This window comes from Sus scrofa, chromosome 5 (assembly GCF_000003025.6).
Source record: "Sus scrofa isolate TJ Tabasco breed Duroc chromosome 5, Sscrofa11.1, whole genome shotgun sequence".
Classification (NCBI taxonomy): Eukaryota; Metazoa; Chordata; class Mammalia; order Artiodactyla; family Suidae; genus Sus; species Sus scrofa.
In genome coordinates, this window is record NC_010447.5 from 97,121,719 (window position 1) to 97,148,822 (window position 27,104).

Genomic DNA, 27,104 nt, shown 5'->3' on the forward strand with positions numbered 1-27,104 from the left:
TATCATTTTACATCCTAGAATATAAGAATAATTCCCCAGTGATGTCTATTAAATATAGACTGCAACTCATAAATGTTGTCTAAAATGTTCTAGTAGCCATATTTACAAAAAGTAAAAAGGAATGGGTGAAAGATTATATTTAATCCAATATATCTAATACGTTAACATTCTAACATGTAATTAATATAAAAATTAATAATGTAGTAATTTGCATTATTTTTCTAAGTCTCCAAAAGTCCTTTTGTATTTTATATTTAGAGCACAAGTCACTCTAGGCCAGCTCATTTCAAAGTCACAGGTGGCTAGCAGCTAGCATTTTTGGCAAGGCTACCCCTGAGAAGTCAATCAGATAATTCTCAGGGCAGAGGGGCTATGAACCTGATATGTTTTAATCACTTTGATTAAAAAGCTCCCATATTCCTATTTTAGAAATACGTAATACGAAGTATCAAAGAGGATTTGTGTCTGTTGAGGTTTTTCACATTTTTGCACAGTTGCAGTTTCATTGTGGATTTAAATGTTTCTATAGAATAGTGGTACTTACTGATTTTTAGGTTTACTGGGGAAAAAAAAAAAAAAAGCCCTCATTACTCTTTATAGTCTGAAATGATTGTGTTGCCTTTTTTTCCGACAGTTGTAGAGCCAGAATGTGAAAAAAGTTCTGCCACTACCTACTACTGGTATAGAGAAGCCCTGAATATTTCCAGTTCCATCTCCGAAAGTGGGGGCTTAAACTGGAAGATGACCATCTGCTTGCTGGCCGCCTGGGTCGTGGTGTGCTTGGCTATGATCAAAGGCATTCAGTCATCTGGAAAAGTTAGTATGTTCGAGCCCCTTCTGATTCTGCTAATCACCATTCCTGAGAACTGCACCTCCCCGCAACCCGACTCTCAGCTGTGTATCTGTGTGGGCCAACTGCAAACAGCACTTCATTCTAGGCAATTAATTAAAGCTTGGTAAAAAGTGGCGCTTTAAAAAATGTGTTTAAATCAAGGAAAGGATATAAGTAGAGATAGAAGTGTTTTATAATGAGGTCTAAGGCCAATTATAACATTTATGATCTTTCCCTATTTTATCAAGATGTTTTTTGAACTTTTTATCAGTACCTAAAAGTTCTTTATTTTTGCTGTTATTCACCTGACCCTAATGTTTTAGTTAACTGATCAGTTCCAATCATAGAAATTGGGAAAAGTGGTAGAACACATTTGTTTTTGATAGCTGTATTATGTCATTCATTTTTCCCTACTCTTGGTGCTCTGGGGAATAGTTGCCGAAAAGATTTTAAAATAGTCTAGTGTGGAGAATTCTTAAAGATCTAAACATTAGGTAGTTGTGATAATCTCAAAAAGGAACTCAGAGTAAGTAATATGGACTAAAGGGCCTGCCTGCCAGGGCAAATGGAAAATTTTATAAAGCTGTGATTGAAAAAGATATGAAGTAAATTCTAGATACCCCACGAAGTCAATCAGGTAATTTTTTAAAAGGTTGTATTAGGCATTAGCAAAGTTATCGTTATTTACTGTTTTGCTTTCATACTGCATTTTTTCAGTATCACTGTCATTGCCTGACACAAGGTCTGAACCACAGTGAGGATTTTGGTTCTTCTTCTCTCTGCCCTTTAGTGATCCCTCTCTACTATTTCTTGTTCCTAAAGCATAGGTGGGAGCATATATCTTTCCAGGCAAACATATTACCACTCACCACAGTCTACTGGAGAGAATGGGAATAGCAGTAATAGCAGCAGTAGTGGTGATAATAAATGATGGTGATGAAAATGATTCTGACAGTGATCAGAGCAAGAACAGCAGCGGAAGCCAGCCATTATCTGCTATATGTTTACTTGGCTCTCGGCACTGTGATAGCGCTCTATATACTATTTCATTGTTTTGGAAAGAAAACAAAACAAAACCGTACTAAGTGATTGCCACTCTCAGGTTTGTTTTATGGATTAAAAAAAGGTTGAGAAAGCAGATCAGTTGCCTGAAGAATCAAGGCTAGTTAAGTACTAGTACCTGGAGTCAAACCCTGCTCTGTCTAATTCTAAAGCCTGTGTTCTTTAATTGTAACACTATAATTTCTCTAACTGTGATATTTTTTCCCCACCAAATAGTGAACAATTTTTAGGAAAGAAGTCTTTCTAATTCCTCTTTGCTTCCTATTAGTTCATATTTATTACGAGTGTTTTGACGCTCTTTTTTAACTTGTAAGTCAGAGCTAATTTTACACTTACCTTCTTGATGGAGCTTCCATGCCATTTTTCCTTTGCAGAAATGAATATGGTAGATAACAATCTGAACATTTTTAGTCTTTTGTGAATGGCAGTGTATTCTGTGATTAAATAAGTTCAACTAATTGGTTTAATTGGGTGTGTCTTCTACATTGTTAGAGCCCTGTTATAGTCAGGTTATAAATAAAGGAATAGATTTTTAGCCAGATCTACCCACATTTATATGCTTCCTAAGTTAACATCATGTGATAGAATGAGAACCAACTGTGGTCATCCAAAAAAGTCCAAAAATCCCTATGCTCAAGTCTTACCACCATATTATAGTTCTTCTTTGAGTATGCGTCTTATCATTTAAAGAAATACTCATCCTCTTCTTATCACAGTATTTGGGATGTTTTTCACATATAGAATAATATAACTTCAGGAAATATCATTTATATACTGCATATAATTTATTATTTCTATGCAAAGACTTCAGGGCAGACTTTACAGAATTTAGCAGGCACAGGATGGGAGAGAGCCAAACAAAATTATGGAAGTCTAAATTGTCACAATTCCTCATTCTGAAACAATGAGCTAAATATATTAAGAAATTTATTAGGTATAAATGTAAAGCTCTGCTTGCCTATCAAACAAAAAAGTCTTTAAACAATCACGTAAGTGCAGTATAGAGAATTATGGTTTAGGGTAATAAGGCTTAGGGGTAGTATGAGAAAAAAAACCCAGAGGATTTAGCAGCTGAAAGAAATGTTAGCTTATGATACGCTTGGCCAACACACACACACACACACACACACACCCCTCCCTCTAATTTGAAACTGCACGTATTGAAAGAAAGTATGACAGTGTCATCTCCTAGGGGTCAGGTGGGCACGTATCAGTTGAAGCACCCGTAATACTGGATTTTCCTGAAGTCTTTACTTTTATCCCTTTGTTATGGAGAAGAGCGATCTCAGCCTTCTGATCACAGTCTTCTAAGAATTGAATCCAAAGAGGAATAAGCCTTACTCTGTTCGGTCACAGAAGACAGACCATGATCAAATACTGGGGATTACAGAGGGTGGTGGGGTAGTGGTAAATTGTCGTGGAGAAGATCTTTCAGGAAACAAGCCTGGTAACAGTGAAAGGAGTTGTTTCAGAGGTAGAGAGCTCAGCACTTTGGGAAGTGATCCAGCAGAGGCTGCGTGTCCCCTTGTTAGAGTCTCTATACAGGGGATGCCTGCCTCAAGAGGTAGAACGGAGAATGCTGTGGGCATTCTTTAACTCTAAGGTAGTGTTTCCTACTGGTACTACTTGCGCATTACTGCTGCTAGTGTGCTGACGAAATACCCCGCATACATTAGCTTGTTTAATCATTTTATCGGCAAGATGATTTCCATCTTTTGATCCCCATTTTACTGCAAAATTAAGCTTAGGAAGAGTAAATATTTGGCCAGAATTAGCAATTGATAATTGGCGGAGCTAGAACTATGTTCTGAAATCCTCAGAAAGATGACTTTTTCTGAAGACATGTTTAAAATAAACATTTTAATATGTAAGAGAGAAAGACAACTAAATGATTTCACATTTTCTATTTTTCAATAGTTGAGTAGAATGATTTTTTTCATATAGCATTTTGACTGATAAACTTATCTCTCTTAGGGAATGTGCTTGCTGTAAAAGGCATTTCAGTTTTTAAAGCCCAGGAAGTCTTAAAATCAACCAAAAAAACATATTTCATTGTTTCACTTCTGAGTTCTTAGGAATGATACCTCTTGAACAGTGTATGGATCATTCATCTATTTATTGAACATGTATTTATTGAGCACCTACTATGTGCTGGGCACTGCTCTAGCTCTGGATGTATAGCAGTGAACAAGGCAGACAAAATACCTGTCCTCACGGCATGTCCATTCTAGTGGCAGAGGCAGACAATAAGCAAGTCATAAAATACTATCATGTAGCGCTACTGAGTGCAAACTCATTCTGCTCACTGAACAGCGGGCCAGGAAATCAGGAGATGAGTTGCTGGGGCAAGGAATGACAGCCTTATTTGGAAAGCCAGCAGAGCAAGAAGACGGTTCTAGAGAACCAGCTTCTCCAAGTCAGAATTCAGGCTTCTGTGGCTTTAGAAGAGGAGGGAGGGTGGTTGCCTGTGGCAGACTTACTGGCACACAATCCTTCGTTCTTGCCGTTGATCCTGTAGGTCAGTTGATGATGTTCCCATAAACCTCCAACAAGACAAAGATGACTCTCTGTTGTGCAACTTTTAATCTCTGTATGAATGGGAGAGTGTCAGGCTCTTAACCATCAGGGATTTAAGAGTAAACTCTCCTGTATGTTTTCAGCTATAGGGAACATTCTTAACATGAAGCAAAAACAACAATTCAAAGCTTAAAGTAAAAGAAACAGATCTAACGCGGAGTCTGATTTGTTCTCCCCTATTGCAGTACTGATGCAAACTTAAAGTTTGGTGAGGAGCAAGTGTGTAGGGGATAGCATTTTACATATAGTCAATTAGGTGAAATTTAAAGTATTTTATAATATTATGCAGCTGAGACCCACATGAGACTCGTATGACTAAATGAAAAGAATTTGTGTTTAAAAGCATATCATGGCTACCTCTCTAAAGTCATGACTAAAGATACATCTTTAACCTCAGAATTTAATAATCAAACATTTCGTCCTTTTACTTGCTCAAAGGAGAAGAAAATTCACGTGTGACCTACCTAGTACTACTTGAGTATTTAAAATCTTGATTGTTAATTTTTCCATGTTTCATAGAACATGAAATTTTCCTCTTCCTTTTTAGGAATCTATGCTAGCATCTTATCACTAAAGCCAGATGAATATCTTTAGGACATCAAATATTTGTTGAATTAATAAATGAAATTTGAAATATGATTACATAATTAGTAAAAATAATATAGAATAAAGATGACTTTTTTTCCTTTTTTTTAGGGAATGTGTACAGAAAGGAAAACTTGCTATGAATTTTGTCTTAATGTACAATATATTTGAGTATCTCAGAGTGTGCAAAAGTTAATAGGCCAACATCTTCATCCTCAAACAACCCATAATTTAATGGATGAGACAAGTAATTACAGTGGAATAAATGCAAGAAGAGGTGCAAATAAAAAGTTCATGATAGCATAGAGGCAGCCGCTGAAATTAACCTGGATTTACCTCTTCACAAAAGGGGTAACTTTGAGGCTAGAGTTTGATGGTTGAAGAAGAATTCACCAGAGAGTTCAGAGAGGATATGGGAAGCATGAAAAACAGCATGTGCAAAGCCCAAAGATTTCTCTGTGACTTTTACATACAATTTGTGCAGCTTGTGAGAGATGAAGCTCGAAATGTAAGGTAACTGCAGATACTAAAGTCTCTATGGACACTGGTAAAAATGATTAGCTGTTACCCAACAGTGTGAAATAATTGAGGATTTTTAGCTGCTCATTAACACCATCAGATCTTGAGAGAGCATTTTGAAAGTAGTGTGCTGATGAATTTCAAGGATGGAGAGGAGAGCTGGTAGGGAAAAATCTAGAGGCAAAATGAGCATGAAGCTAATAGTGAGAAGTGACACATTGAGGATGGAAACAGAGGGACAGTGTGAAACTTGGACTCTTTGCACTTGCTGATCCGTTGGTTATGGGACTGGGGAAGAGAACCAAATTAGAGTGTGTCAGAGTTGTTAGCCTGGGCAAATACAAATACAGGAAGAATCGTTGCTTCCCTTAGCTTCTAATTTCAAATTATATTAACAATATGGTGAGGTAATAGCATATGATTGGGAAAAAATCATCATCAGTCTATCCAGATTATTTTAGTATGCAGCCTGCGTGTTCACTCTTAAAATAAATGGGTTCACGGAAGTCATTTAAGTCACTTCTAAGGCAGTAAATTTGCGTTCTGTTAAAAAAAAGTGTAAGTTACCACAGAAAACTGAATCCGTGATTCTGGCTGGCTTTGCTTTGAGATCTGTAACGGAGAATCAGAAAAGGGATAACTAATTCAAATGAGATCAAATTTACTGGAATAAATATATATCAGACCAACAAATTTAAAGAATATTAAAAATAGGCAGGAAGAATGAAAGAAAAGTGCTCCATCTGAAAGCATTCTAATAAAAAATCAAATGCAGAAGGATAGATGCAATTAAAAAATTATGCCATTTTTAAATGATTGAGAAATTATATTTCTTTACAACTCAATTAAAATCATTATGTTTAACAAAATGTTGGTTCCTCCTTAACTGAGGTTTTATTTGTAATATTTTTTCTGGGACTGTTTAGATACAATTTTGATATATAATTATAAAGAACAGTAGAAAAATGCAAATTACTGTGTTGACTTTTCTGTTGTTTGTGTACAGTTTTTATAGGATTCAGCATTTCTTACCTGCCTGAGCAATCCTTCGCTTATGGCAGCTTTTATTCTCTCTCATTCCTTTCCACCTCCCTCTTACTTTCCTCCGCAGAGACATCTCATATGCGTACTCTGCGCCAGCAGCTGTGGTAAGAGTCTGAGATTTGGTTGTGAACAGGAGAGAAAAGGCCCTTGCCTTCACAGAGTTTGTATTTCAGTAGGCGGGACTGAAAATTAACAAGTAAACATATAAATAAGTTAATTTCAACAGTGCCAAGCACTGTAAAAACAAACCAAAATAATATCACTGAAGGTTCATGAGGCACATGGGAGGGCAGATGGGGACATACTGGTTGGAAAAAAGGCATAGCCTTATTCTGGGTGGTCTGGGGAGACTTGAGAAGATGAAGACGGCGTGTAAATATCAGAGGAGCAGGGCAAGTGCGGATGAGGGAGATGAGTGCCTTGCAAGTGCAGAGCTACTTCTGGATGTTTGACGTGATGGACGGCGGGGATGGAGGTGGGGAGGGACAGTTTGGGGGCAAATTCAGAAAAGTTTGAGATCCCACGGAGATACCAAGGAAGTGGTGCCTGTCTGCATGGGACAACTGCTTTTCTATGATAAAACATTTCCTTAACTTTGAGGATGTGAACTTCTGAAGTGGAAAGTAAAACCTTTACACTATTTTTACAAATGCCGTAGCAGCCTTAACAGGCACCACTCTCTACTCCGGAAGCTGTGTAGAAATATAATGGAATTTTGGTTAATTTTTTTTAAAGGACCTCTTTTTTGCCACCTAAAACAATAATGTAGGAATTTAAGAGTTCGTACCTATTCATGTCTCATAAAAATTGTTTGTTTTGTGAACTGTAAGGAATTGATACTATTCAAGTTACACTGCACCTGTGGACTAATTTAAAGGAGATTAAATAAGGACGATTTAATGTATTTCATTGTATTTCAAATGGGATCTTAAAGAGTCACATCACATCAAGGATAATAAGCCATTCTAGGATGATGGTTTAGAACATATTAATAGTATTATGACTCATGCTATAAAAGGGTGACTTTCATGGTTTAGAACACAACTTTCGCAGCAGAGAACACACAATCTTAACGATGAAAACTACAGGCGTCAGTGCGTCGCGCCTACTTGCATCTTTCTTTCTTTGCAGATCATGTATTTTAGTTCTCTGTTCCCGTATGTCGTACTTCTGTGCTTTCTGATCAGAGCACTCCTTCTGAACGGCTCAGTTGATGGCATCCGTCACATGTTTACCCCTGAGGTATGTACTGTATTTCTCGTCAAGGCTTATGATCACAAAAGCCTTATGTTTATTGTCAGAATGTTCCCACAGTTAGATTTAAGGGGTGATTGTTGTAACCTGTGTGTACTGGATTTTAAATTACAGCTGTTATGTTAACCAGCTGAGTAAAACCGAAGCTTTTAAATATCTGTAATTATACCCATCCCTCTCCAATTTTAAATGTCCCATTTTAGTTCTAGAGCAAATGTTACTATTTCAACTTCAAAAGTTCTTCTTTTATAATAAAATTAACTTCCCATTTTTTACACTAGTGCATTTTAGAACTTCTCAGTCTTTCCTCTTCCTCCTTTATTTCGGTGGTTCGTGATCTTTTGTGACATGGACCCCTTTGGGAAAAAAAAAACTGATAATGGATCTTCTTACCAGAAAAAATAATGGACATATTAATTTGCTCAGTGTCTCAGGAGGTGACACATCACCTAAAATCCCAGGTTCAGAGCCCTACTGCACTCTAAATCCTGTCTCAGAGAAATTCAAAGGTTTTTGTTTTGAGGTTTTGTGCTTTCAAGAGTGGTGCTTATAGTGGTGCTTTGGGGAAGTTCTGTAACTTTTATAAATGCATATACAATTCAGGAAAATTCTCATTAGTTTTCCTAAAAGGTTCAAAACTTTAGTCTGTCATTCAGCTTAGATATAACCTCGGCACTGGGCATGTTGAATGTAATTAGTGAACCCTTGTGGACTTACTGTATAGATTTGACAGGAAAAAATAATGAGATGTATATGTATTTTGGTTATTCACTGAAATGAAATTACACTTCACATTAGTTTGCTACCTATTAGAGGCAGACACTGAGTTATAAAAACATGTAAAAAATTAGTTCAAACACTGTAAATCAACTATAATGGAGAAAATAAAAAATTCTGTAAATCCAAAAACAAAGTAGAAAAAAAATTAGTTCAGACATTGGAGGTTGTTTGAAGGATGAATGTGCAGTCAAACATCATGCTGAGAGATTGGGGCAAAAGATGTTAGCCCCCCTGGAATGGTCACTCCCGGCAGCTTACCTGATACTGTGGGAAGCAGGCTGTGCTTTGTGTATCTGGTTCCAAGGTGCTGTTCATTCTCTAGTAGCAAACATGTTGACCATGTGAGCTGGTTTTCTTGAATAGTTCTAAAGTCCTATTTAACATTTAGAGTTTTTGGAACTCCTCAGTGAATAACTACTTGTGATTCGTGAGTTTCAGCTGTGTTATAATTCACATCAGCCTCAAATGGGCCACACTTAATCACCACAAGTATTTATGTTTGCAATAAAAAAAAATATTTTCTGAGTTTAAAACAACTAGATTTGTTATAGATTCCTGGAATATCACCTTTCCCTAAGTTGGCAATGTTTGTGGCATAATTCTAAATAACTGATTTAAATAGATATTTTAGAATCTAAATACTTTGATATGTCACTTTTATATGGCACACGGCTTGAAAACTGCAGCAGTATTAACACATTAAACCAGAAGTGGGGATAATAATTAAAATATAGTTATTTCTTCAGCTCATTTTTACAGACTGTTGAAAAGATTCTATACTAGGCCACTGTAGGATGTGATACTTAATATAGTGATGATAAGAGGTTATCAACTACCTTTTAATTTTCATTGCTTACATAAGGGAGAAAGTACCTAAACACAGGAAATATTTCCAGTGAATGGAGATTTAGTTCCTAAAGTGGAAGAAACCAAAATGTTTTTAGTAAATAGGTGTCATCTGCCATCTAGTGGGCGAAGTAGAGATAGACAGTTGAGTGAATATATTTTAGGTGATTGTTACTAACCATGGAATGAATGGTATTGCAGCAGCAGTAGTCAATAAACAATGTGCTATTTTAGTTAATTGCAAATGTTATAAATATAACCATGATTATGTTTCATTATAATATTGCATAAATTTCAATAATAATCACTAAAATTAATTGAACAGTAAACCTTAATGTAGACAACTTATGCTTTTTTATTGGGGTTTTCTTTGAGGTTCAGGGGGATTTATTTATTTATGTATGTATGTATATTAAAGTAGAGTTGATTTACAGTGTTGTGACAACTCCTGCTGTACAGAAAAGTGACTCCATTCTACTTATGTATCCAGGAGAGTAGATACAGTTCCCCGTGCTACACAGTAGGCCCTTGATGTTTATGCATTCTAAATGAGAGCTTATGCATTTTGAAATTTACTGGTGTTCACATTTCAGCTCCATTCCAGACGTGCTGTGTAACCCGAGGCAGGTTACTTAAGATGCCAGATAGTATTAGCAACCATTCATGGATTGTTGTGAATATTAAATGAGGAAATCCATAGAAAGCGCTTATCAGTGTGCCTGCCACGCTCATCCATCTATGCTAGCGGTTATGGAGTAGAGCAGGCCATGTGATAAGAAGTACGTGTCTTGTTAGGCTCATCTTTCATTTGAGAAAGCCACAACTCAACACTGGACAGGCTACTTCCCCATGTTGTACTGTGTTGTAGGGTATGAAACGCTGGCTCAGGCAGGCTCTCAAACGGTCTATGGAACTCGGGTTCTTGACTGCACATGGCATTATTCCTCATAAAGGCGATTTCATTGCAGCTGTGCAAGTAGATAAAAATACCAATTTAAACACTCCTCTAACTGAAAGAAAATTTAACTTTATTGAGGTCTATGCAGTTATGACTAATATTAATTGTTCCATTTAAAAGATTTGGTTACATACAGTGATAATTGTTGAGGGAGTAAGGCAGAATACTGCAAAGAAGCCCCTTTAGAACTTTGGATCTGATAGTTGAATTTCTTTAATTTTCAAAGAAAAGGCTTTCAGGAAACTACTGAATGAATGAATACATGTGAATATTGAATATGCAAAGGACAAATAGTTCAACTGTACCCAGATTAAAATTATTATCTGCTTTGACTGTTAGACCTCACCCAAAAACACAAAACTTAGGGTATTAGTTAAATAATTATTTAACTTTTATGGCTAACTGATTTCTTTTTCTTTGGAAAGAAAACAAAGACATAAATAGAAATAACTGAAGATAGTTTGTTTCTCTTTCAAATAACCCTTTGACAATTTGTCCAAAAGCTATTTTAATTCTCACATATTTTTCCCTTGTAAGTAACACCTTCATCTAAAGGCTTGTTGCTAAAGCCTCCATATAAAGGCTTGATAGTCCCTAGTCTCTTATTTGTAGTCCCTGTTTCATTCCTCAATGAAAAAAGCGTTCTGTCTACTTAAGAACAGTTTCTCCCCCCTACCCCCCTAAGACTTAAACAAGCTTTGGGTGCCCAAGTCTCATTATATATTTAAACAATAGATCTAATTCCATGTAGATGATTCTGAAATATTATTTTGCAGCTGACTTCTGTTATGTTTAATTTTAAACAGCTTGAAATAATGCTGGAGCCCAAGGTCTGGAGAGAAGCTGCAGCTCAGGTGTTCTTTGCCTTAGGCCTGGGATTCGGTGGCGTCATTGCCTTTTCAAGCTACAACAAGAGAGACAACAACTGCCACTTTGATGCCATCCTGGTGTCGTTCATCAACTTTTTTACTTCCATCCTGGCAACACTGGTGGTGTTTGCAGTTCTGGGCTTCAAAGCAAACGTTATAAATGAGAAATGCATTGCAGAGTACGGATACTCATTTCCTTTAGCTTTTGCTGCCACAGTTATAAAAAAGTAACCCTCCAAACCAGTGTGCATTAATGTTGTTCTGCTTTTCAGAAATTCGGAGGTGATCATCAAACTTGTGAAAATGGGCAACATTAGTCAAGATATTATTCCCCGTCACGTTAACTTTTCAGCTATCACTGCGGAAGATTATAATTTAGTTTATGACATCATTCAAAAAGTGAAAGAAGAAGAGTTTCCTGCTCTTCATCTCAATTCCTGTCAAATTGAAGATGAGCTAAATAAAGTTAGTAGGCTATGCTTAATAAAATAATTATCATTAACTTGAAATACCCATGACCCATAAGACTTCTTTTAGGAAAATGACCTTTACTATGCCTGTGGAATATCATATAGTTGCAAAACTCATGTGCTTTATTTCAGTGACCATACTTTCTTAAATCAAAAAGGTTTGCTTTAGGAGTTCCCGCTGTGGCTCAGCAGAAATGAACCCAACTAGTATCCATGAGAGTGTGGATTTGATCCCTGGCCTTGCTCAGGGGGCTGATGATCCAGCATTGCTGTGATCTGTGGTGTAGGTCACAGATGTGGCTTGGATCTTGCATTGCTGTGGCTGTGGAATAGGCCAGGAGCTGCAGTTCCAATTTGACCCCTCTCCTGGAAACTTCCATAAGTCGCAAGTGTGGCCCTAAAAAACAGGAGAACAATTTTTTTCCAAAAAAAAAAAAAAAAAGGGTTGCTTTAAACAGTAGTTTCATTAAGTCACAAATATTTACAATATGAATGTGATTTAGCTGTTTTCCATCACAGAAAATAAAACTAGTCTAATACTTTTCCCAGTATAATATTTAATACAAAATTTGAATTATGACTATCATTTACTAGTTGCATAATTGTTTGGACACATGAAAAATATGTGCCTATCTTAATAAGTGTGTGCAGGGAGTTCCCATCGTGGCTCAGTGGTTAAAAGAACCTGACTAGCAACCATGAGGATGTGGGTTTGACCTCTGGCCTCGCTCAGTGGGTTAAGGACCCGGCATTGCCCTGAGCTGTGGTGTAGGTCGCCGACACGGCTTGGATCTGGCATTGCTGTGGCTGTGGCATAGGCCGGCAGCTGTAGCTCTGATTAGACACCTAGCCTAGGAAACGCCATATGCCACAGGTGTGGTCCTAAAAAAAAAAGAAAGAAAAAAAAAACCTGTATTCAGTAAGTCTGATTAAGTGTTTTTTCTTAGCCTCTGTCATATATTTTAATAAACATGAGATGAGTGAACATGAATAAATATCCTTGCATTAGGTGTCATCCTCTCTGTTGACAAAAAGGAAAATATAATGAGAAACTGGCTGTAAATCACTTGCTTGAAGATAGCTCACTATTCTTGAGACTAAACATAAAGAATCATGTGCAGGAAATAACAGATGAAGCCTTCATTGATATAAAAATCTTGAATTCTCTAAGGAAAAGTTGAATTACTAAGTTACCCTCAAATTTCTTTTTTTTTTAAATTTGGTCTGTTTCCTGTCTTCGTAAGATAACACCACCACCTTGAATTTTGTTCGAGGCGCAGTTTCTTAGGAGACAACATGTCCATCAGCACACCGAGTTCTAGTAACTCTCTGGTGTCAGAGTTTCCCTGCCCTTTGTAACTGGTGTTGACCGCTGACCCTTCCTATTGCTCTGTGTTAATGTGGCTATTTTGTGTGTCTCACAGGCTGTTCAGGGGACTGGCTTAGCGTTTATCGCCTTTACAGAAGCAATGACGCATTTCCCTGCCTCTCCTTTCTGGTCAGTGATGTTCTTCCTCATGCTGGTAAACCTGGGGCTTGGCAGCATGTTTGGAACCATCGAAGGGATCATCACGCCCATTGTGGACACTTTCAAAGTGAGGAAAGAAATTCTCACTGGTGAGTTTTCGTGTATTTGACTTTTCCTTGAACTGATAGGGGCCCTTTTATCCTTGGTGAGGGATTGAAATAGGAAAGTGTTTTATTATGAATGTCTCCTTATTAATATGTATTAGTAGGAGTTCCTGCTGTGGGACAGCAGGCTTGGCAGCATCTTTGGAGTTCTAGAATGCAGGTTTGATCCCTGGCCGCCACACAGTGGGTTAAGGCTCCCACACTGCCGTAGATATGGCATAGATCACAGCTGCAGCTTTGATCGGATCCCTGGCCCAGGAACTCCATATGCCACAGGGTGGCCAAAAAAAAAAAAAAAATGGAAAAAAATGTATTATTAGCATTTTTTATTTGTGACATTATATAATATGCAAATAACAGATTTAATAGATTATTTATTAGTGATCACTTATTATATTCCTCTTTATTAGCAGTAATGTCATCATCATGCCTTCCTGGCACTAGAACAAATTTATAGACTGTTCATGTATTTTACTTTCAAGTCAATTATATAAAAAGCAGTTCAGATCACACTGGGTTTTCCAAATGTACACAGCAGAAATCGATAAACGCAAATTTAGTTCTCATATAAAATAGCAACTTTACTCTGACAGAATATATCTAGGTAGGAAAGACAATAAAATAACTTATTGATGGCCTAATCTACAAGCAGTTATTTGAGTACCAGTTTGGGGAGTTCCCATTGTGGTTCAGTGGGTTAAGGACCCAGCATTGTTTCCATGAGGACGTATGTTTGATCCCTGGCCTCACTCAGTGGGTTAAGGATCCAGCATTACTGTAAGCTGCGGCATACATAGGTCACAGATTCAACTCCAATTCTTCTCCTAGCCCAGGAACTTCCACATGCTGGAGGGGCCACCATACAAAGAAAAAAAAGTACTGGTCTTGTGTTGCCGTGTCCTTGTGCTTGAAGGATATCGAGGCTATCAGAGAAATTACAGCAGAGATATAGAGACATAGGAGAGCCTCTCCTCTAAAAAGACCAGTACTGATAATTAAAATCAAGTTGGGTAGGTAAGACTTATACCATGTAATGTACTGATATATAGCATAATAGAGACAACGTTACATGTTCTATGAACTAAGAAAAAGCAAAGGTCATCTAAAAATATGAGGAGCCACGAGCTGTGGTGTAGGTCGCAGATGTGGCTCGGATCCCGTGTTGCTGTGGCTCTGGTGTAGGCTGGTGGCTACAGCTCTGATTCGACCCCTAGCCTGGGAACCTCCATATGCCGCGGGTATGGCTCTAAAAAAGACAAAAGACAAAATAAATAAGTAAATAAAAATAAAAATATGAGGGAACTGTCAACGGAAGACGTGGAAATGAACTTGGAATGAGGAAGGATCTTCTCAGGGGTCAGAGGCTGACAGCAGGCAAGTGTATACAGAGATAGGGGAAGCAGCGAAGAAGCCGGCCAAACCAGAGTTCAGCAGCAGGGCTGGTAAGGGATACAAAAATAAATTGGGAAGACGGATGGATGGATGGATAGACAGATAGGAAGATAATCTTGAATGTGCTGGGCAGTGATGCACAAGCTCCCCAAGGTTCATTTTTTAGCTCTGAAAGATTTAGTAATAATTTATGTGTAAATAACTCGTGAGTTCATGTATACCTTTTTCACTTACTGCTCTGCTAAGTGTGTGTAAAACAATTTCAACAGTTTGCTAAATATTTATATCTAAGTGTCTTTAACCGAGCTAAAGACAAATGAGGAATGCCTTTATCTGTTCCTGAAAGGCAGCCTCTACCTCTGCAGTTTCTTTTTAAGGCTGTCAATGCCCTGCCTGACATGCAGGCTAAATACCAGTCATCTTTGCGGCTTTCCTCATCTGTGCCCCATATCCCAAGCCTCCTGTGGGAAGAGGGTTTGAAAAATTAAGGGAAAAAGCAACAGTGTGGCTGGGGAAACACACATGGGAGTATCTGCCTTCTTGCAGTGGAGGGAAGACCTCTTAGGTTAAAGAGGAATATATTCTCCTTCGCTGTTAGCTGTCTTTTTCGGTCATACTTTTTACTTTCAGTCATGTTTTACCTTGATGAAATGTCCCCCCATCACCTTTACGGGATGTGTTTATTCTCCTTTGATCGTACAGTAAGACTTAGGTAAGTGAAGTACTAGTTGTCTTCTCACCTCGTCAGCAAAACTCCGTGTCTGTACGACGTAGAATCCTTTCTTCATAGCTACCTTAGACTATGATGCAATTAGCAGAGAGTGAGAGGGACACTGTCTCTGGTTCACATCCAGGTTCTCCTCATTCCATCCCGAGGCTGTGAGTGCAATTTACTGTGACAAGCGTTTAAATATTTCAATATGTGTTAGATTCCAAGTAACTGCTACGTCTCTTTTTCTACATGATGTGTTTATATATAATATTCATCTCTGATGATGTAACTCATACCACTAGCACAGCACTTAAGAGATGGAGGAAATTGCTTAATTTAATCCATACTTACTGAGATTGTACGGAACCCCCATCAGATTGAACCCAGGAATGTCTGTTTCTTTCCCTCCTGAAGTGCCCTTCTCTGCTATACTTTCACTTTTACTCACCTCTGCTAAAATGCTGACTAAATAGAACACAGTTATATCTTATTTTTGAGGGCTTCTCTACTAATGTGATGAGAGAATAGAATCTAAAAAAATGTGGGAGTATTATATGATTACCAGAAACTCTCTAAGTTTTTATATTAATAGTAGCTGGTCAGAAGTTTCTGCATCTTTCTTTAATACTCATGCAGGAATTCCTTTTATTTATTTTTATTTATTTCTATTTTTTATCTCCCAATATATTGTTTTTTTTCTACTATATAGCATGGTGACCCAGTTACACATACATATGTATACATTCATTTTTCTCACATTGTCAGGCTCCATCATAAGTGACTAGACATAGTTCCCAGGGCTACACAGCAGGATCTCATTGCTAATCCATTCCAAAGGCAATAGTCCACATCTATTAAGCCCAAGCTCCCAAACCATCCCACTCCCTCCCCTCCCCCTTGGCAACCACAAATCTATTTTCCAGGTCCATGATTTTCTTTTCTGTGGAAAGGTTCATTTGTGCCCTATATTAGATTCCAGATATAAATGATACCATATAGTATTTGTCTTTCTCTTTCTGACTTACTTCACTCAGTATGAGAGTCTCTAGTTCCATCCATGTTGCTGAAAATGGCATTATTTTGTTCTTTTATGGCTGAGTAGTATTCCATTGTGTATATATACCACATCTTACTAATCCAATCATCTGTTGATGGACATTTGGGTTACTTCCATATCTTGGCTGTTGTGAATAGTGCTTCAGTGAACATTTGGGTGCACGTGTCTTTTTTAAGGAAAGTTTTATCCAGATATATGCCCAAGAGTGGGATTGCTGGGTCACCTTTTAAAATTGCACTCCAAAAAATCAAATACTGACCATAGGTGTCTGGGTTTACTTCTGGGCTCTCTATTCTGTTCCATTGATCTGTATGTCTGTTTTATGTACCAATACCATACTGTTTTAATTACTGTAGTTTTGTAGTATTGTTTGAGGTCTGCCAAAGTTATACCTCCTGCTTTTTTTTTTTCCCCCTCAGGTTTGTCCTGCCAAATCCAGGGGTTTTTTATGGTTCTATATAAACTTTTGGATTATTTCTTCTAGTTCTGTGAAAAAATATCATGGGCAATTTGATAGGGATTCCATTAAATCTATAGATTGCTTTATGTAGTATGGCTATTTTAACAATATTAATTCTTCTCATCCAAAAGCGTGGAATATCTTTGCAGTCTTTAAATACTTTTTAATATCCTTGATTAATGTTTTATAGTTCTCAGCATGTCTTTCACCCCTATGGTCAGGTTTAATCCAGGTATTTAATTTAACTTGGTGAGATTTTTTTAAGTTGTTTTTTTTTCTTTTTTTACTTTTTTTTTTGGGGGGGGTGGTTTCCTTTCCATACCCATGGCATGAGGAAGTTCCCATTCCCAGGCTAGGGGTTGAATCAGAGCTACAATTACTGGCCTGTGCCACAACCACAGCAATGTAGGATCTGAGTTGCATCTGTGACCTACACCACAGCTCACAGCAACACCACATCTCTAACCCACTGAGCGAGACCAGGGATCAAACCTGCATGCTCATGGATACCAGTCGGATTTGTTTCCACTGCACCGTAACAGGAACTTCTATGTTTCTTTTCTAATATTTCATTGTTAATGCATCGAAATGGAACTTATTTTGAATGTTAACCTTGTATCCTGCTACTTTGCTGAATTAATTTATCAGACCAAGTAGTTTTTGTGTGGAGTCTAAAGGATTTTCTATATAGAGTATCATGTCATCTGCATATAGTGAAAATTTAATCTCTTCCCTTCCATTTTGGATACCTTTTATTTCTTTTATTTTTTAATTAAAATATAGTTGATTTCCAGTGTTGTGCCAATTTCTACTGTACAGCATGGTGACCCCAGTCATCCACATATATATATGTATATACACAAGCATTCTTTTTCTCATACTACCCTCTATCATGTTCTAGCCCAAGAGATTGGATATAGTTCTTCGTGCTGTACAGTAGGACCTCATTGCTTATCCCTTCTGAATGTAATACTTTGCATCTACCAACCCCAAACTCCCTGTCCAAACCCCACCCCCTTGGCAACCACAAGTCTGTTCTCTATATCTGTGAGTCTTTTTCTGTTTTGGACCACTTAGATGTGGAGTCTAAAATATGGCACAAAGGAACCTAGATACCTTTTCTTTCTTTTTCTTGCTTAAAAGCTGCAGCTAGGACTTCCAGTAGTATGTTGAATCAAAGTGGTGAGCGTCTTGTTCCACCTTTTAGCATGAAGGCTTTCAGCTTTTCCTTATTAAGTATTAGACTGGCTGTGGTTTGTCATAAATCTTTTATTAGGTTGAGATATGTTCCATCTACACCCACTTTGGTAAGAATTTTATTATGACTGGATGGTGAATTTTGTCAAATGCTTTTTTTTTCTGCATCTGTCAACATTATCATGTTGTTTTTAACTTTTCTTTTGTTAATATGGTTTATTTCATTGATTTGCCTATGTTGAACCATCCTTTGAACTTGAAATTGGGATGAATCCAACTTGGTTGTGGTTTATGATCTTTTTTATGTGTTGTTGGATTCAGTTTGCTAAAATTTTATTGAGAATTTTTGTTATAGTCTTATAAGCTACAGTAATCTCATTATTAATTTAAAAAGTAAATATTGCTCCCCAAACTATAAAACATTATTAAAGGTAGAAATGCCCCATGAATATCTGCTGATTGAAAAGGTCACTTGCTATTAATGAGACGAAGGTTATGGAGATGGACACTTTTAACATATTCTCAGTTTTGTCTCATGTGTTATTTGTGCTTGGTAAATAAGTTTCCACAGCCTCAGGGAGATGAATTATTATCTTACAATGAATTCATATTAAATCTGGGCTAAACCAATGGAACTAACTCCCAATATGTTACATTCCATGATATCAGGAGTGGTATTATATCATTGACAACTTATTAAAGTGAAAAAAAATTATTGCTGGAATATAATATTTTATAATGAAGCTTAAAAGACTTGACTCTGATTAGGGCTTAATTTTATTTATTTCTTTTGTCCAGTTATCTGTTGTCTTCTAGCGTTCTGTATTGGTCTGATATTTGTGCAGCGCTCTGGAAACTACTTTGTTACAATGTTTGATGATTACTCTGCTACAGTGCCTCTGCTAATTGTAGTCATTTTGGAGAATATTGCTGTATCTTTTGTTTATGGCATCGATAAGTAAGTATGTCCTCTTTTATGCATTCATTTTTCGTCTCTTTTGGGAAGACTGATTGTTAATATCTATCTTATTTAGAAGAGGAGGAAAATGACTAGAGGGGAAAATTCCTTGCCACACAAATCCAATCTCTTGCAGGCTTTTTTTTTTTTCCATTCAAAAATTTAAAAAAGTATATCCCCTTATTAGGGGAGTAGGTGGAATGGCATAGATGGTAATGTAATTTAGGATTCTGGAGCTTTAATTCTGATTATCAAATAGTAATTTACAAGATCTACTGAGTATTGACAAAGTTCAGGGAGTTTGTTTTGAGCTGTTGTTGTCTGTATTGCACCGATAAGAAAATGCAGACTTAGTGAGACACCAAGTGACTTGATCATCATACACCCGGACAGAGGCAGACCTGGGATTTATAGCCCACTCCTGCTACGCGCTAAAGTCTGTGCTTCTAATTACATTGTGAACCTGTTATCCAAGAGGAATTTTATTCCGTTTTGCACTAAATGCCTTATTTTATCATGTTACATAATATCTTACGTAGCAGGCCAGTTTGGGGAAGTGATATATCCTGCTTCAAGATATATATGGCATTTGCTATATATAAATTTTGTGTTTATATAGAGTCATGGCTTGAAATCACTAGATGCCTCAACTTCTGAATTATGTACCTGCCTGGTTTGAAAAGTATATATACTTGGTGTGAAATGAAGGATTAGAGTAACTCAGAAGAAGAAAGTTTCTGGAGGCCTTGTCTAGTAATTTTAAAAGTTGTTGTCTTTAGTTAACATATGTGGATTTAGGCAGTAAGACCATCAAGCTTATTAAAGATGTCTATGAACTAAGAATGAGTGCATTGAATGAGGACCAGAGGCCTCTTAAACAATATTAAAAAAAAAAAAATCTGGGAGTTCCCGTCGTGGCACAGTGGTTAACGAATCCGACTAGGAACCATGAGGTTGCGGGTTCAGACCCTGCCCTTGCTCAGTGGGTTAACGATCCAGTGTTGCCGTGAGCTGTGGTGTAGGTTGCAGACGTGGCTCGGATCCCGCATTGCTGTGGCTCTGGCGTAGGCCGGTGGCTACAGCTCTGATTCGACCCCTAACCTGGGAACCTCCATATGCCGCGGGAACAGCCCAAGAAATAGCTAAAAAAAATTTTTTTAAAAATCATTCGTATTGAATCATCTTTGTGAGAAAGCTTAAAGAATGTTTTTATTACTTTCAAAAGCTCCAGGCAAGGAAAGGTAGGGGAACTTATATTTAATGATCATGAACTATATAGCAGTAGTAGTAATAGCTTTATGACATGCATTAAATCTTAATCCTCATAAAAATACTCTGTGGCAACTAATATTACCCATGTCACAGATGGAAAATTGGCCCTACTTGTACAGGAGGACACAGGGTATTAGTTGTAGAGCCAGGACTTTAAACTTTAATTTCAAAACCAGATATTTCCACACGCTACCAAGCTACCCCTAATTCATAACCTGCACTGTGCTGGATTTTGATATAGGTATTGGACTGAATTGTGGGTCAATAAGATCATAATTTAGATTTCCATTTAGACAGTTCGTCATTTACAATAGGCATGGTAGTAAGTATCTCTTTTAGTAGTTCATTTTAGTAGTTTTAGTTTTAGTAGTCCTAAATAATAATCATTATAACAACAGGAGGAATGATTCTACTGATGATAGATGCATGGGTTAAATTCCTACTGTATGTGAGGTAGTCTGTTCTGCATACTTGTCTATGAGCCTTAGAAAATAACCCTCCGAGAAAAGTATTGACTTTTCTGAAAATGCCAAAAATGAAGCTCAGAGGGACTAAGACATACATTAGAAGGTGACAGAGCTATAATCTGAGACCAGGTCTCTTGGTCTCCAAACCTTGTGTGTTGTTTTAGGAGCAGGATGAGCATCCTCCCATTTCAAGTGCTCTCATTTGCTTACTTTCCCCTCCTTTAAATGTCTACGGCAACCTTATATTTCCTCCTCTTCACCTGCAGTAGTGCCATGAGCTCAGTTCTGCTCTGTCTGCTGCCACATTTGCCTGCATTTCCAAAGACAGAGCTGAGAGAAAGAAGGCTTTCAAAGCCCAACTTTTGAGACCTAGAATTCAAATGCAGAAAAAGAAAGGTTGGAGCACAGCAAGTTAGGGATTAGGAAGAACGAGGAATGAGGGGAAATGAGGAGGAGCCTGTGAAGCTGAACGTGGCGGCCGTGTAGACTGCATTTCCTCAAGTCTCCTTCTAAAAATGAAAAAGAATGACTAGAAAGCAAAACTGACTACCCGTAAATACCAGCAAGAAGGTATTGCTGTGACTCCTCATGTATGAAAGGTTAGGGACAAACCACTGGCAGCTGGAGGACTTGTGTGGTATCACATCCATGTGGGAGGGGATGGCGGATGTGCAGCTGGGCTTCTGGCAGCTCTCCCAACACCCCCGGGTCCTCCCTGACACGTGTGGCAGGCCTGTCTGAAGACAGCATGCTAAACGGGGAGAAGTTTTATAGGATCCTTGCCCTCATTTCAAGGAATGCGGGGGAACCGATATTCAGTATCATCAGTGCTGGAGTAACCTGGTCTCTAAAAGCTCTTGAAGCTAACACCCAAAGTTCCCTTCCAAGATAAGGCTCTGCACTGAAGAGAGAAAGTAGTGGGCACAAAACCCGAACTGAGCCAGAGAGAGGTATTAGGTGGAATGGAAAAGAAAGCCTACTCAGCATGAGGAGAGGAGAAGTAAAAGAACTGAGAAGTTACGAGGCCACCTTTTTAAATTACTTTGCAAAAATGGAGAGGACAGGTCCATCCTTCCCCCCTGAAAATGCAGGAAATTCATTTCACTTACATGTGTTCAAATCTTACAGCTTTTTTTTTTTTCAAAAGAGGGAAGGAGTAGGATAAAAACCCTGCGGGCAACAACAGCATGCAAGAAAAATAGATGCAACATTACTTCAAAATGAAATAAATGTTTACAAATGATAGAAGTCACAAAAGAATAGCATATATCAGTTATTTTTAAATTTAGAAGTATATAATTAAGAAAAAAGCAGATTTGAAAACAGAGATGTAGAACTCAGGAAATAATTGTGAATAAAATAAAAATACTTAAGAAATGAAGATCAATCTTAAAAGAAAAAATAAAGCAATAAGCACAGTGGCCAGTTCCACAAAAATTAGAAGCTAGAAAGGAGGAATAGTTATGAAAATCAAGAAGAAATAAGAATTCTCCTGTGGTACAGTGGGTTAAGGATCTGGTGTTGTCATTGTTGTGGCTTGATCATTGCTATGGCACAGGTTTGATACCTTGGCCTGGGAACTTCCACATGCTATGAGTGCAGCCAAATAAATAAGTAAATAAATAACAAAGGATTTAAGGAAAATAAATAGAAACAGCAAGCAAAGATGATTCAACATACATAAAACAAGAGTCTAAAAACTGGCCAGAACAAATGCTAAAAACTTTAATGGAAGAAGCTTGCCTGAGATAACTTTCTAATTGATTGTCTGTGGTCACCATACTTGAATGTCAGTTCAGCTGAACTTAAAATCTGTGGCTTATGTTTTCTTTCCTTGAGAATCAATATATCCAATATATTGTTAAAAGTTTTTGTTGACTCTTAGATTTTTCTCTTATAAGTAATTTTGTTTTGCTTTTGCTTGGATGCCTGAAATTTTGTTTATTTATTTATTTATTATTTTTGTCTTCAAGTGACATCCTAGACTACAACCTGGTGTTACCCTGTATGTCTATTTTTCCAAGTATATTGTTTGCTTTTTAACATTATTTCTACACGAGATTTTAAGTTCAGCTGAACTAACATTCAAGTATGATGACCACAGAAAATCAATTAGAAACAAGCAAGAAATTAGGGAATGTAGTTACTATGATCATTCTCGGAAGAATCTCCTAGAGAACTAGCTTTGGACACCCAAAATATCTACAGAAACATTAGTATAAGGACTGCTGGGTGAGCAGTAAATATTTACCCCTAGATAATTTTAAGGGCTATAAACTAGTATGTACTGGCTACATGCTCCTGAGAGTGTTACCATCATACAACTAAAAAGTGAATTTTATTTCAGGTAAATAATAACTCATTAACCTGACTTAAAAAAATATGTCTAATCATAAGTAGGTCTTAGTACTAATTCACAGGAAATAGGAGGATCCGATGCACTTGTGGACTAGCACTGTGGGGATGTAGTCAGCAAAACCCAACTGTGGGAAACTGTAAGACAGAGTGCCCGATCAATTCAGCGAAAAATTGAAAGAGACAATAAAGCAATGTAGGAGGAACTCAGAGATGAAAAACAGACTTAAGAAATACATCAACCTGTTGCAATGTGGAGACCTTTCAATTTAAAAAAATGGACTATAAAAATAAATGAGAGTTCAGAGCATATCAACACCACTTGGCTTGGATGATACTAATTAATTCCGGCTAAGTAAAAAAAGAAACAGGGAAATTTATTGAAAATTTCGTGTTCATAGAGTGAAAAGTCATCAGCTAGAAGAGAGTTTCCAGCAATTGACTTAAGACGACTTTCTCCAGATGAAAATCATAGTAAAATGTAAAGTAAAAGTTCCATTTTACTTTATAAATGTTTTTAATTCATAAGTCATCTTCCAGTATGACTTTTGGATTCAGTGTAAAATGTCATAGGATATCAGAGTTAGCCCTCTGTCAAACCACGATATGGTGCACATTTTAAAGGACATTTAATTTAGCATATTTTAATATAGCTATATTAACTTACGGAATAATTAAGTTCCTTCTTTCTATTTAGGTTTATGGAAGACCTAAAGGATATGCTGGGCTTTGCTCCCAACAGATATTACTACTATATGTGGAAATATATTTCTCCTCTAATGCTGTTATCACTGCTGATTGCTAGCATTGTAAATATGGGATTAAGTCCTCCTGGCTATAATGCATGGATTGAAGATAAGGTAAAATACAAAATAAGGAAGTTAGATAAAAAATATACATAAAATGTCATTTTAGAGGTTTTTGTCTTTTGCTTTTTTTCACAGTATAGTAACCTGTTTAATGACTGATACTGCTTTTAGCAAGAATCTTGAGATTTACATTTTTTTTATCCCCAAATATGCATGATTTTTTTTATTCATTGTGGACTTTTTTTAGTATATGAGAAGCTCTGACTGGTTCCTCATTAATGTAGTTTTATTCATACCACAATCAAGGAATCAATAATTATTTGACCATTAACTCTAGAAAAATATTGATCAAATGACCAGAAATATTTTTTTCCTGTATAAATTTATTAAATCATATTCTGGACACTCTGTAACTATGAAAATATATATTAGCGATATAGACATAATTCAAGTAAGTATTGAGGTAAAGTTTTGCTATAACTGTTTTATATTAGCCATGACTATTTCAGTTACTGTTCTCAAGCTGCATTAGCTACGTAGTAATGCAATCATAAGATGTATATTAGCTATTAGAAAATCAGAATGCTTATTTTTCAGTGATACCTTGACCTTTATTCTATGGTCAATAATTCTATATAATAACAATTAAACTCATGACTATTCTAAACAAATAAGTCTGTTATCCCTTACTAAAACTATTGGGTCAGATGTAGTTCAAATGTAATTTCAGATTTTAGAAAAAGAATGTGGCACATGTAACAGGTATCTATTGCTTAGTAACAAATGACCCCCACTTAATGACTGAAAGCAATGCTGATTTATTATTTCTTAGGGCTCTGTGGATAAGCTAGATGATTCTTCTCTGGGTCTTGCCTGAGCTAACTCATGCAATTGATTAAACTGGGAGAGCTGGGCTCTCTCTCTGTCAGCATCATTCTTTGTTTCTTCCAGGCATTATGGACTCAGGGCAGCTTTCCAGGACACAGAGGCAGAAACTGTAAGGCCTTTAGGTCCTAGCCTTAGAAGTTGCTTCCATAGCAATTTATTAATCAAAGTCAAAAGACTAGCCCAGGAGTTCCCCTTGTGGCTCAGTGAGTGAAGAATCCAACTAGTATCCATGAGAATGTGGGTTTGATCCCTTTTTTCTCAGTGGGTTAAGGATTTGGCGTTGCCCTGAGCTGTGGTATAGGTTGCAGACATGGCTCAGATCCCATATTGCTGTGGCTGTGGCATAGGCCAGCAGCTGGAGCTCCAGTTCAACCCCTAGCCCGAGAACTTCCATAAGCTGCAGGTACAGCCCTAAAAAGAAAAAAGAAATAGACTAGCCCAGATTCTTTGCTTATAATCCTGAGACAGTTTTAATTGTTTTTCGTGTCCCTGCAGAGAATGATTTACTAATAATTATTTCTTGGTTTTTAACAGGCATCTGAGGAATTTCTGAGCTACCCAACATGGGGAATGGTTGTCTGTTTTTCTATGATGTTCCTGGCAATACTCCCTGTCCCAGTTGTCTTTATCATTCGTCGCTGCAACCTTATAGATGATAGTTCTGGCAGTTTAGCATCTGTGACCTATAAGAGAGGAAGGGTCCTGAAGGAGCCTGTTAACTTAGAGGGAGATGATGCAAGCCTCATTCATGGAAAGATATCAAGTGAGATGTCCTCTCCCAATTTTGGTAAAAACATTTATCGAAAACAGAGTGGATCACCTACTCTGGATACAGCTCCCAATGGACGATATGGAATAGGGTACTTGATGGCAGATATGCCAGATATGCCAGAATCTGACTTGTAGCTGGGGGCAAAGATCAGTGGGCTTTATGTGGTTCATTTTTATCAATGAACATTGGCTCTACTAAGAGAAGTGTTCGACTTCACTTATCAGAGGGCAATCTCAGGTGTTCCATGGCTGTGATCTTTAACCCTAACAGTGTACGTAAATTCGACTCAAGCATTTCTTTGGGTTCTTTGGTTTACATTTGCAAAGAAAGAGTCACAGACCAAGTGTGTGATAACTGAGGTTCATGTTGGTCAGAAGTTTTAAAAATAATTCTGGTGTTTTACTAAAAAATTCTTCTAAAAACCACAGGTGTTACCTCAGTTTCTAATAACTTCTGGATGTCATGGTATGGGCAACTTAAAAACGGTATACTTCAAAATTTATGTTTGCCGTCAGGGTAACCTCCCCCGGATTACAAGGAACAGTTCTGTAAGATGGTGCCATTCAGCACATTTCCATGAATATATTGTATAGATAGGCTGTCCTTATTTTGGTAGCATTGATACCTTCTTAGGCAATTAGTTGAAGAAAACTGCAAAACTATTTTCTTATGTAATAGCTGTATAGAGCAATAGTATCAAAGAATAAGAAGGCACGGATGCTGGGGTGAAAGATGAGATTCAGAGGTGACTGGGGATCATGTGCGTGGTGGCTGTATGTTTTGTGTAAAATGTGTGAAAATGTTCTAAGAATGAGTCACTCAGCACTCTCAAGAATTATGCAGATGCCGCATTTTTCTAAGCCGTGTGCCTAAAAACCTACTTGATATTTATTGTGGTTTCAAGATTACTCATAGTATATTTATATAATATACTTACAATGTATATAGATGTATATTAGTACTCTAAGTACTGATTTGAAAACTTGAAGCAAGATGGCATTTTATTTCATATCTTTCTGTTTTGCTTCTGTTTTATGCAAATACAAATCCTTTTTTAAGTGATTGTTAAATTGTATGGCATTACATTTTAAGCTACGAATAAACAAAGTTAAATAATGATATTTGTTTTCCTCATTGGTTTTTCTTGTGCCACCTGAACTGGATTATCTTATACTTCATTCAGCATTTAGGCACTTAGGCATTTCATAATAATTAGCCATCGCATTCCAAGTAGAATCAATAGAGTAATTAATAGAGTTACCACCACTTTAGACACAAAAGAAAAAATAGTATTATGGTTAAATGGTATTCTAATGTAGTCTTTCAATTCTTGAAAA

General features: G+C 37.1%; 1 protein-coding gene across 2 annotated transcripts in view; it reads left to right on the plus strand.

Annotated features, from left to right (window-relative positions):
* SLC6A15 (solute carrier family 6 member 15) overlaps positions 1-26,888 on the plus strand; it is a 55,410-nt gene extending 28,522 nt beyond the window's left edge. The window contains exons 5-12 of one of the 2 annotated variants that reach the window (XM_021092797.1): positions 635-816; positions 7,751-7,861; positions 11,264-11,505; positions 11,599-11,791; positions 13,221-13,413; positions 19,045-19,204; positions 23,996-24,158; positions 25,530-26,885. In XM_021092797.1, coding sequence (XP_020948456.1) covers positions 635-816; positions 7,751-7,861; positions 11,264-11,505; positions 11,599-11,791; positions 13,221-13,413; positions 19,045-19,204; positions 23,996-24,158; positions 25,530-25,901 — 1,616 coding nt within the window. In that variant the 3' untranslated portion in view covers positions 25,902-26,885. Of the gene's footprint in view, positions 1-634; positions 817-7,750; positions 7,862-11,263; positions 11,506-11,598; positions 11,792-13,220; positions 13,414-19,044; positions 19,205-23,995; positions 24,159-25,529 lie in introns of both variants that reach the window. The other variant, XM_021092796.1, reaches the window with a different exon arrangement.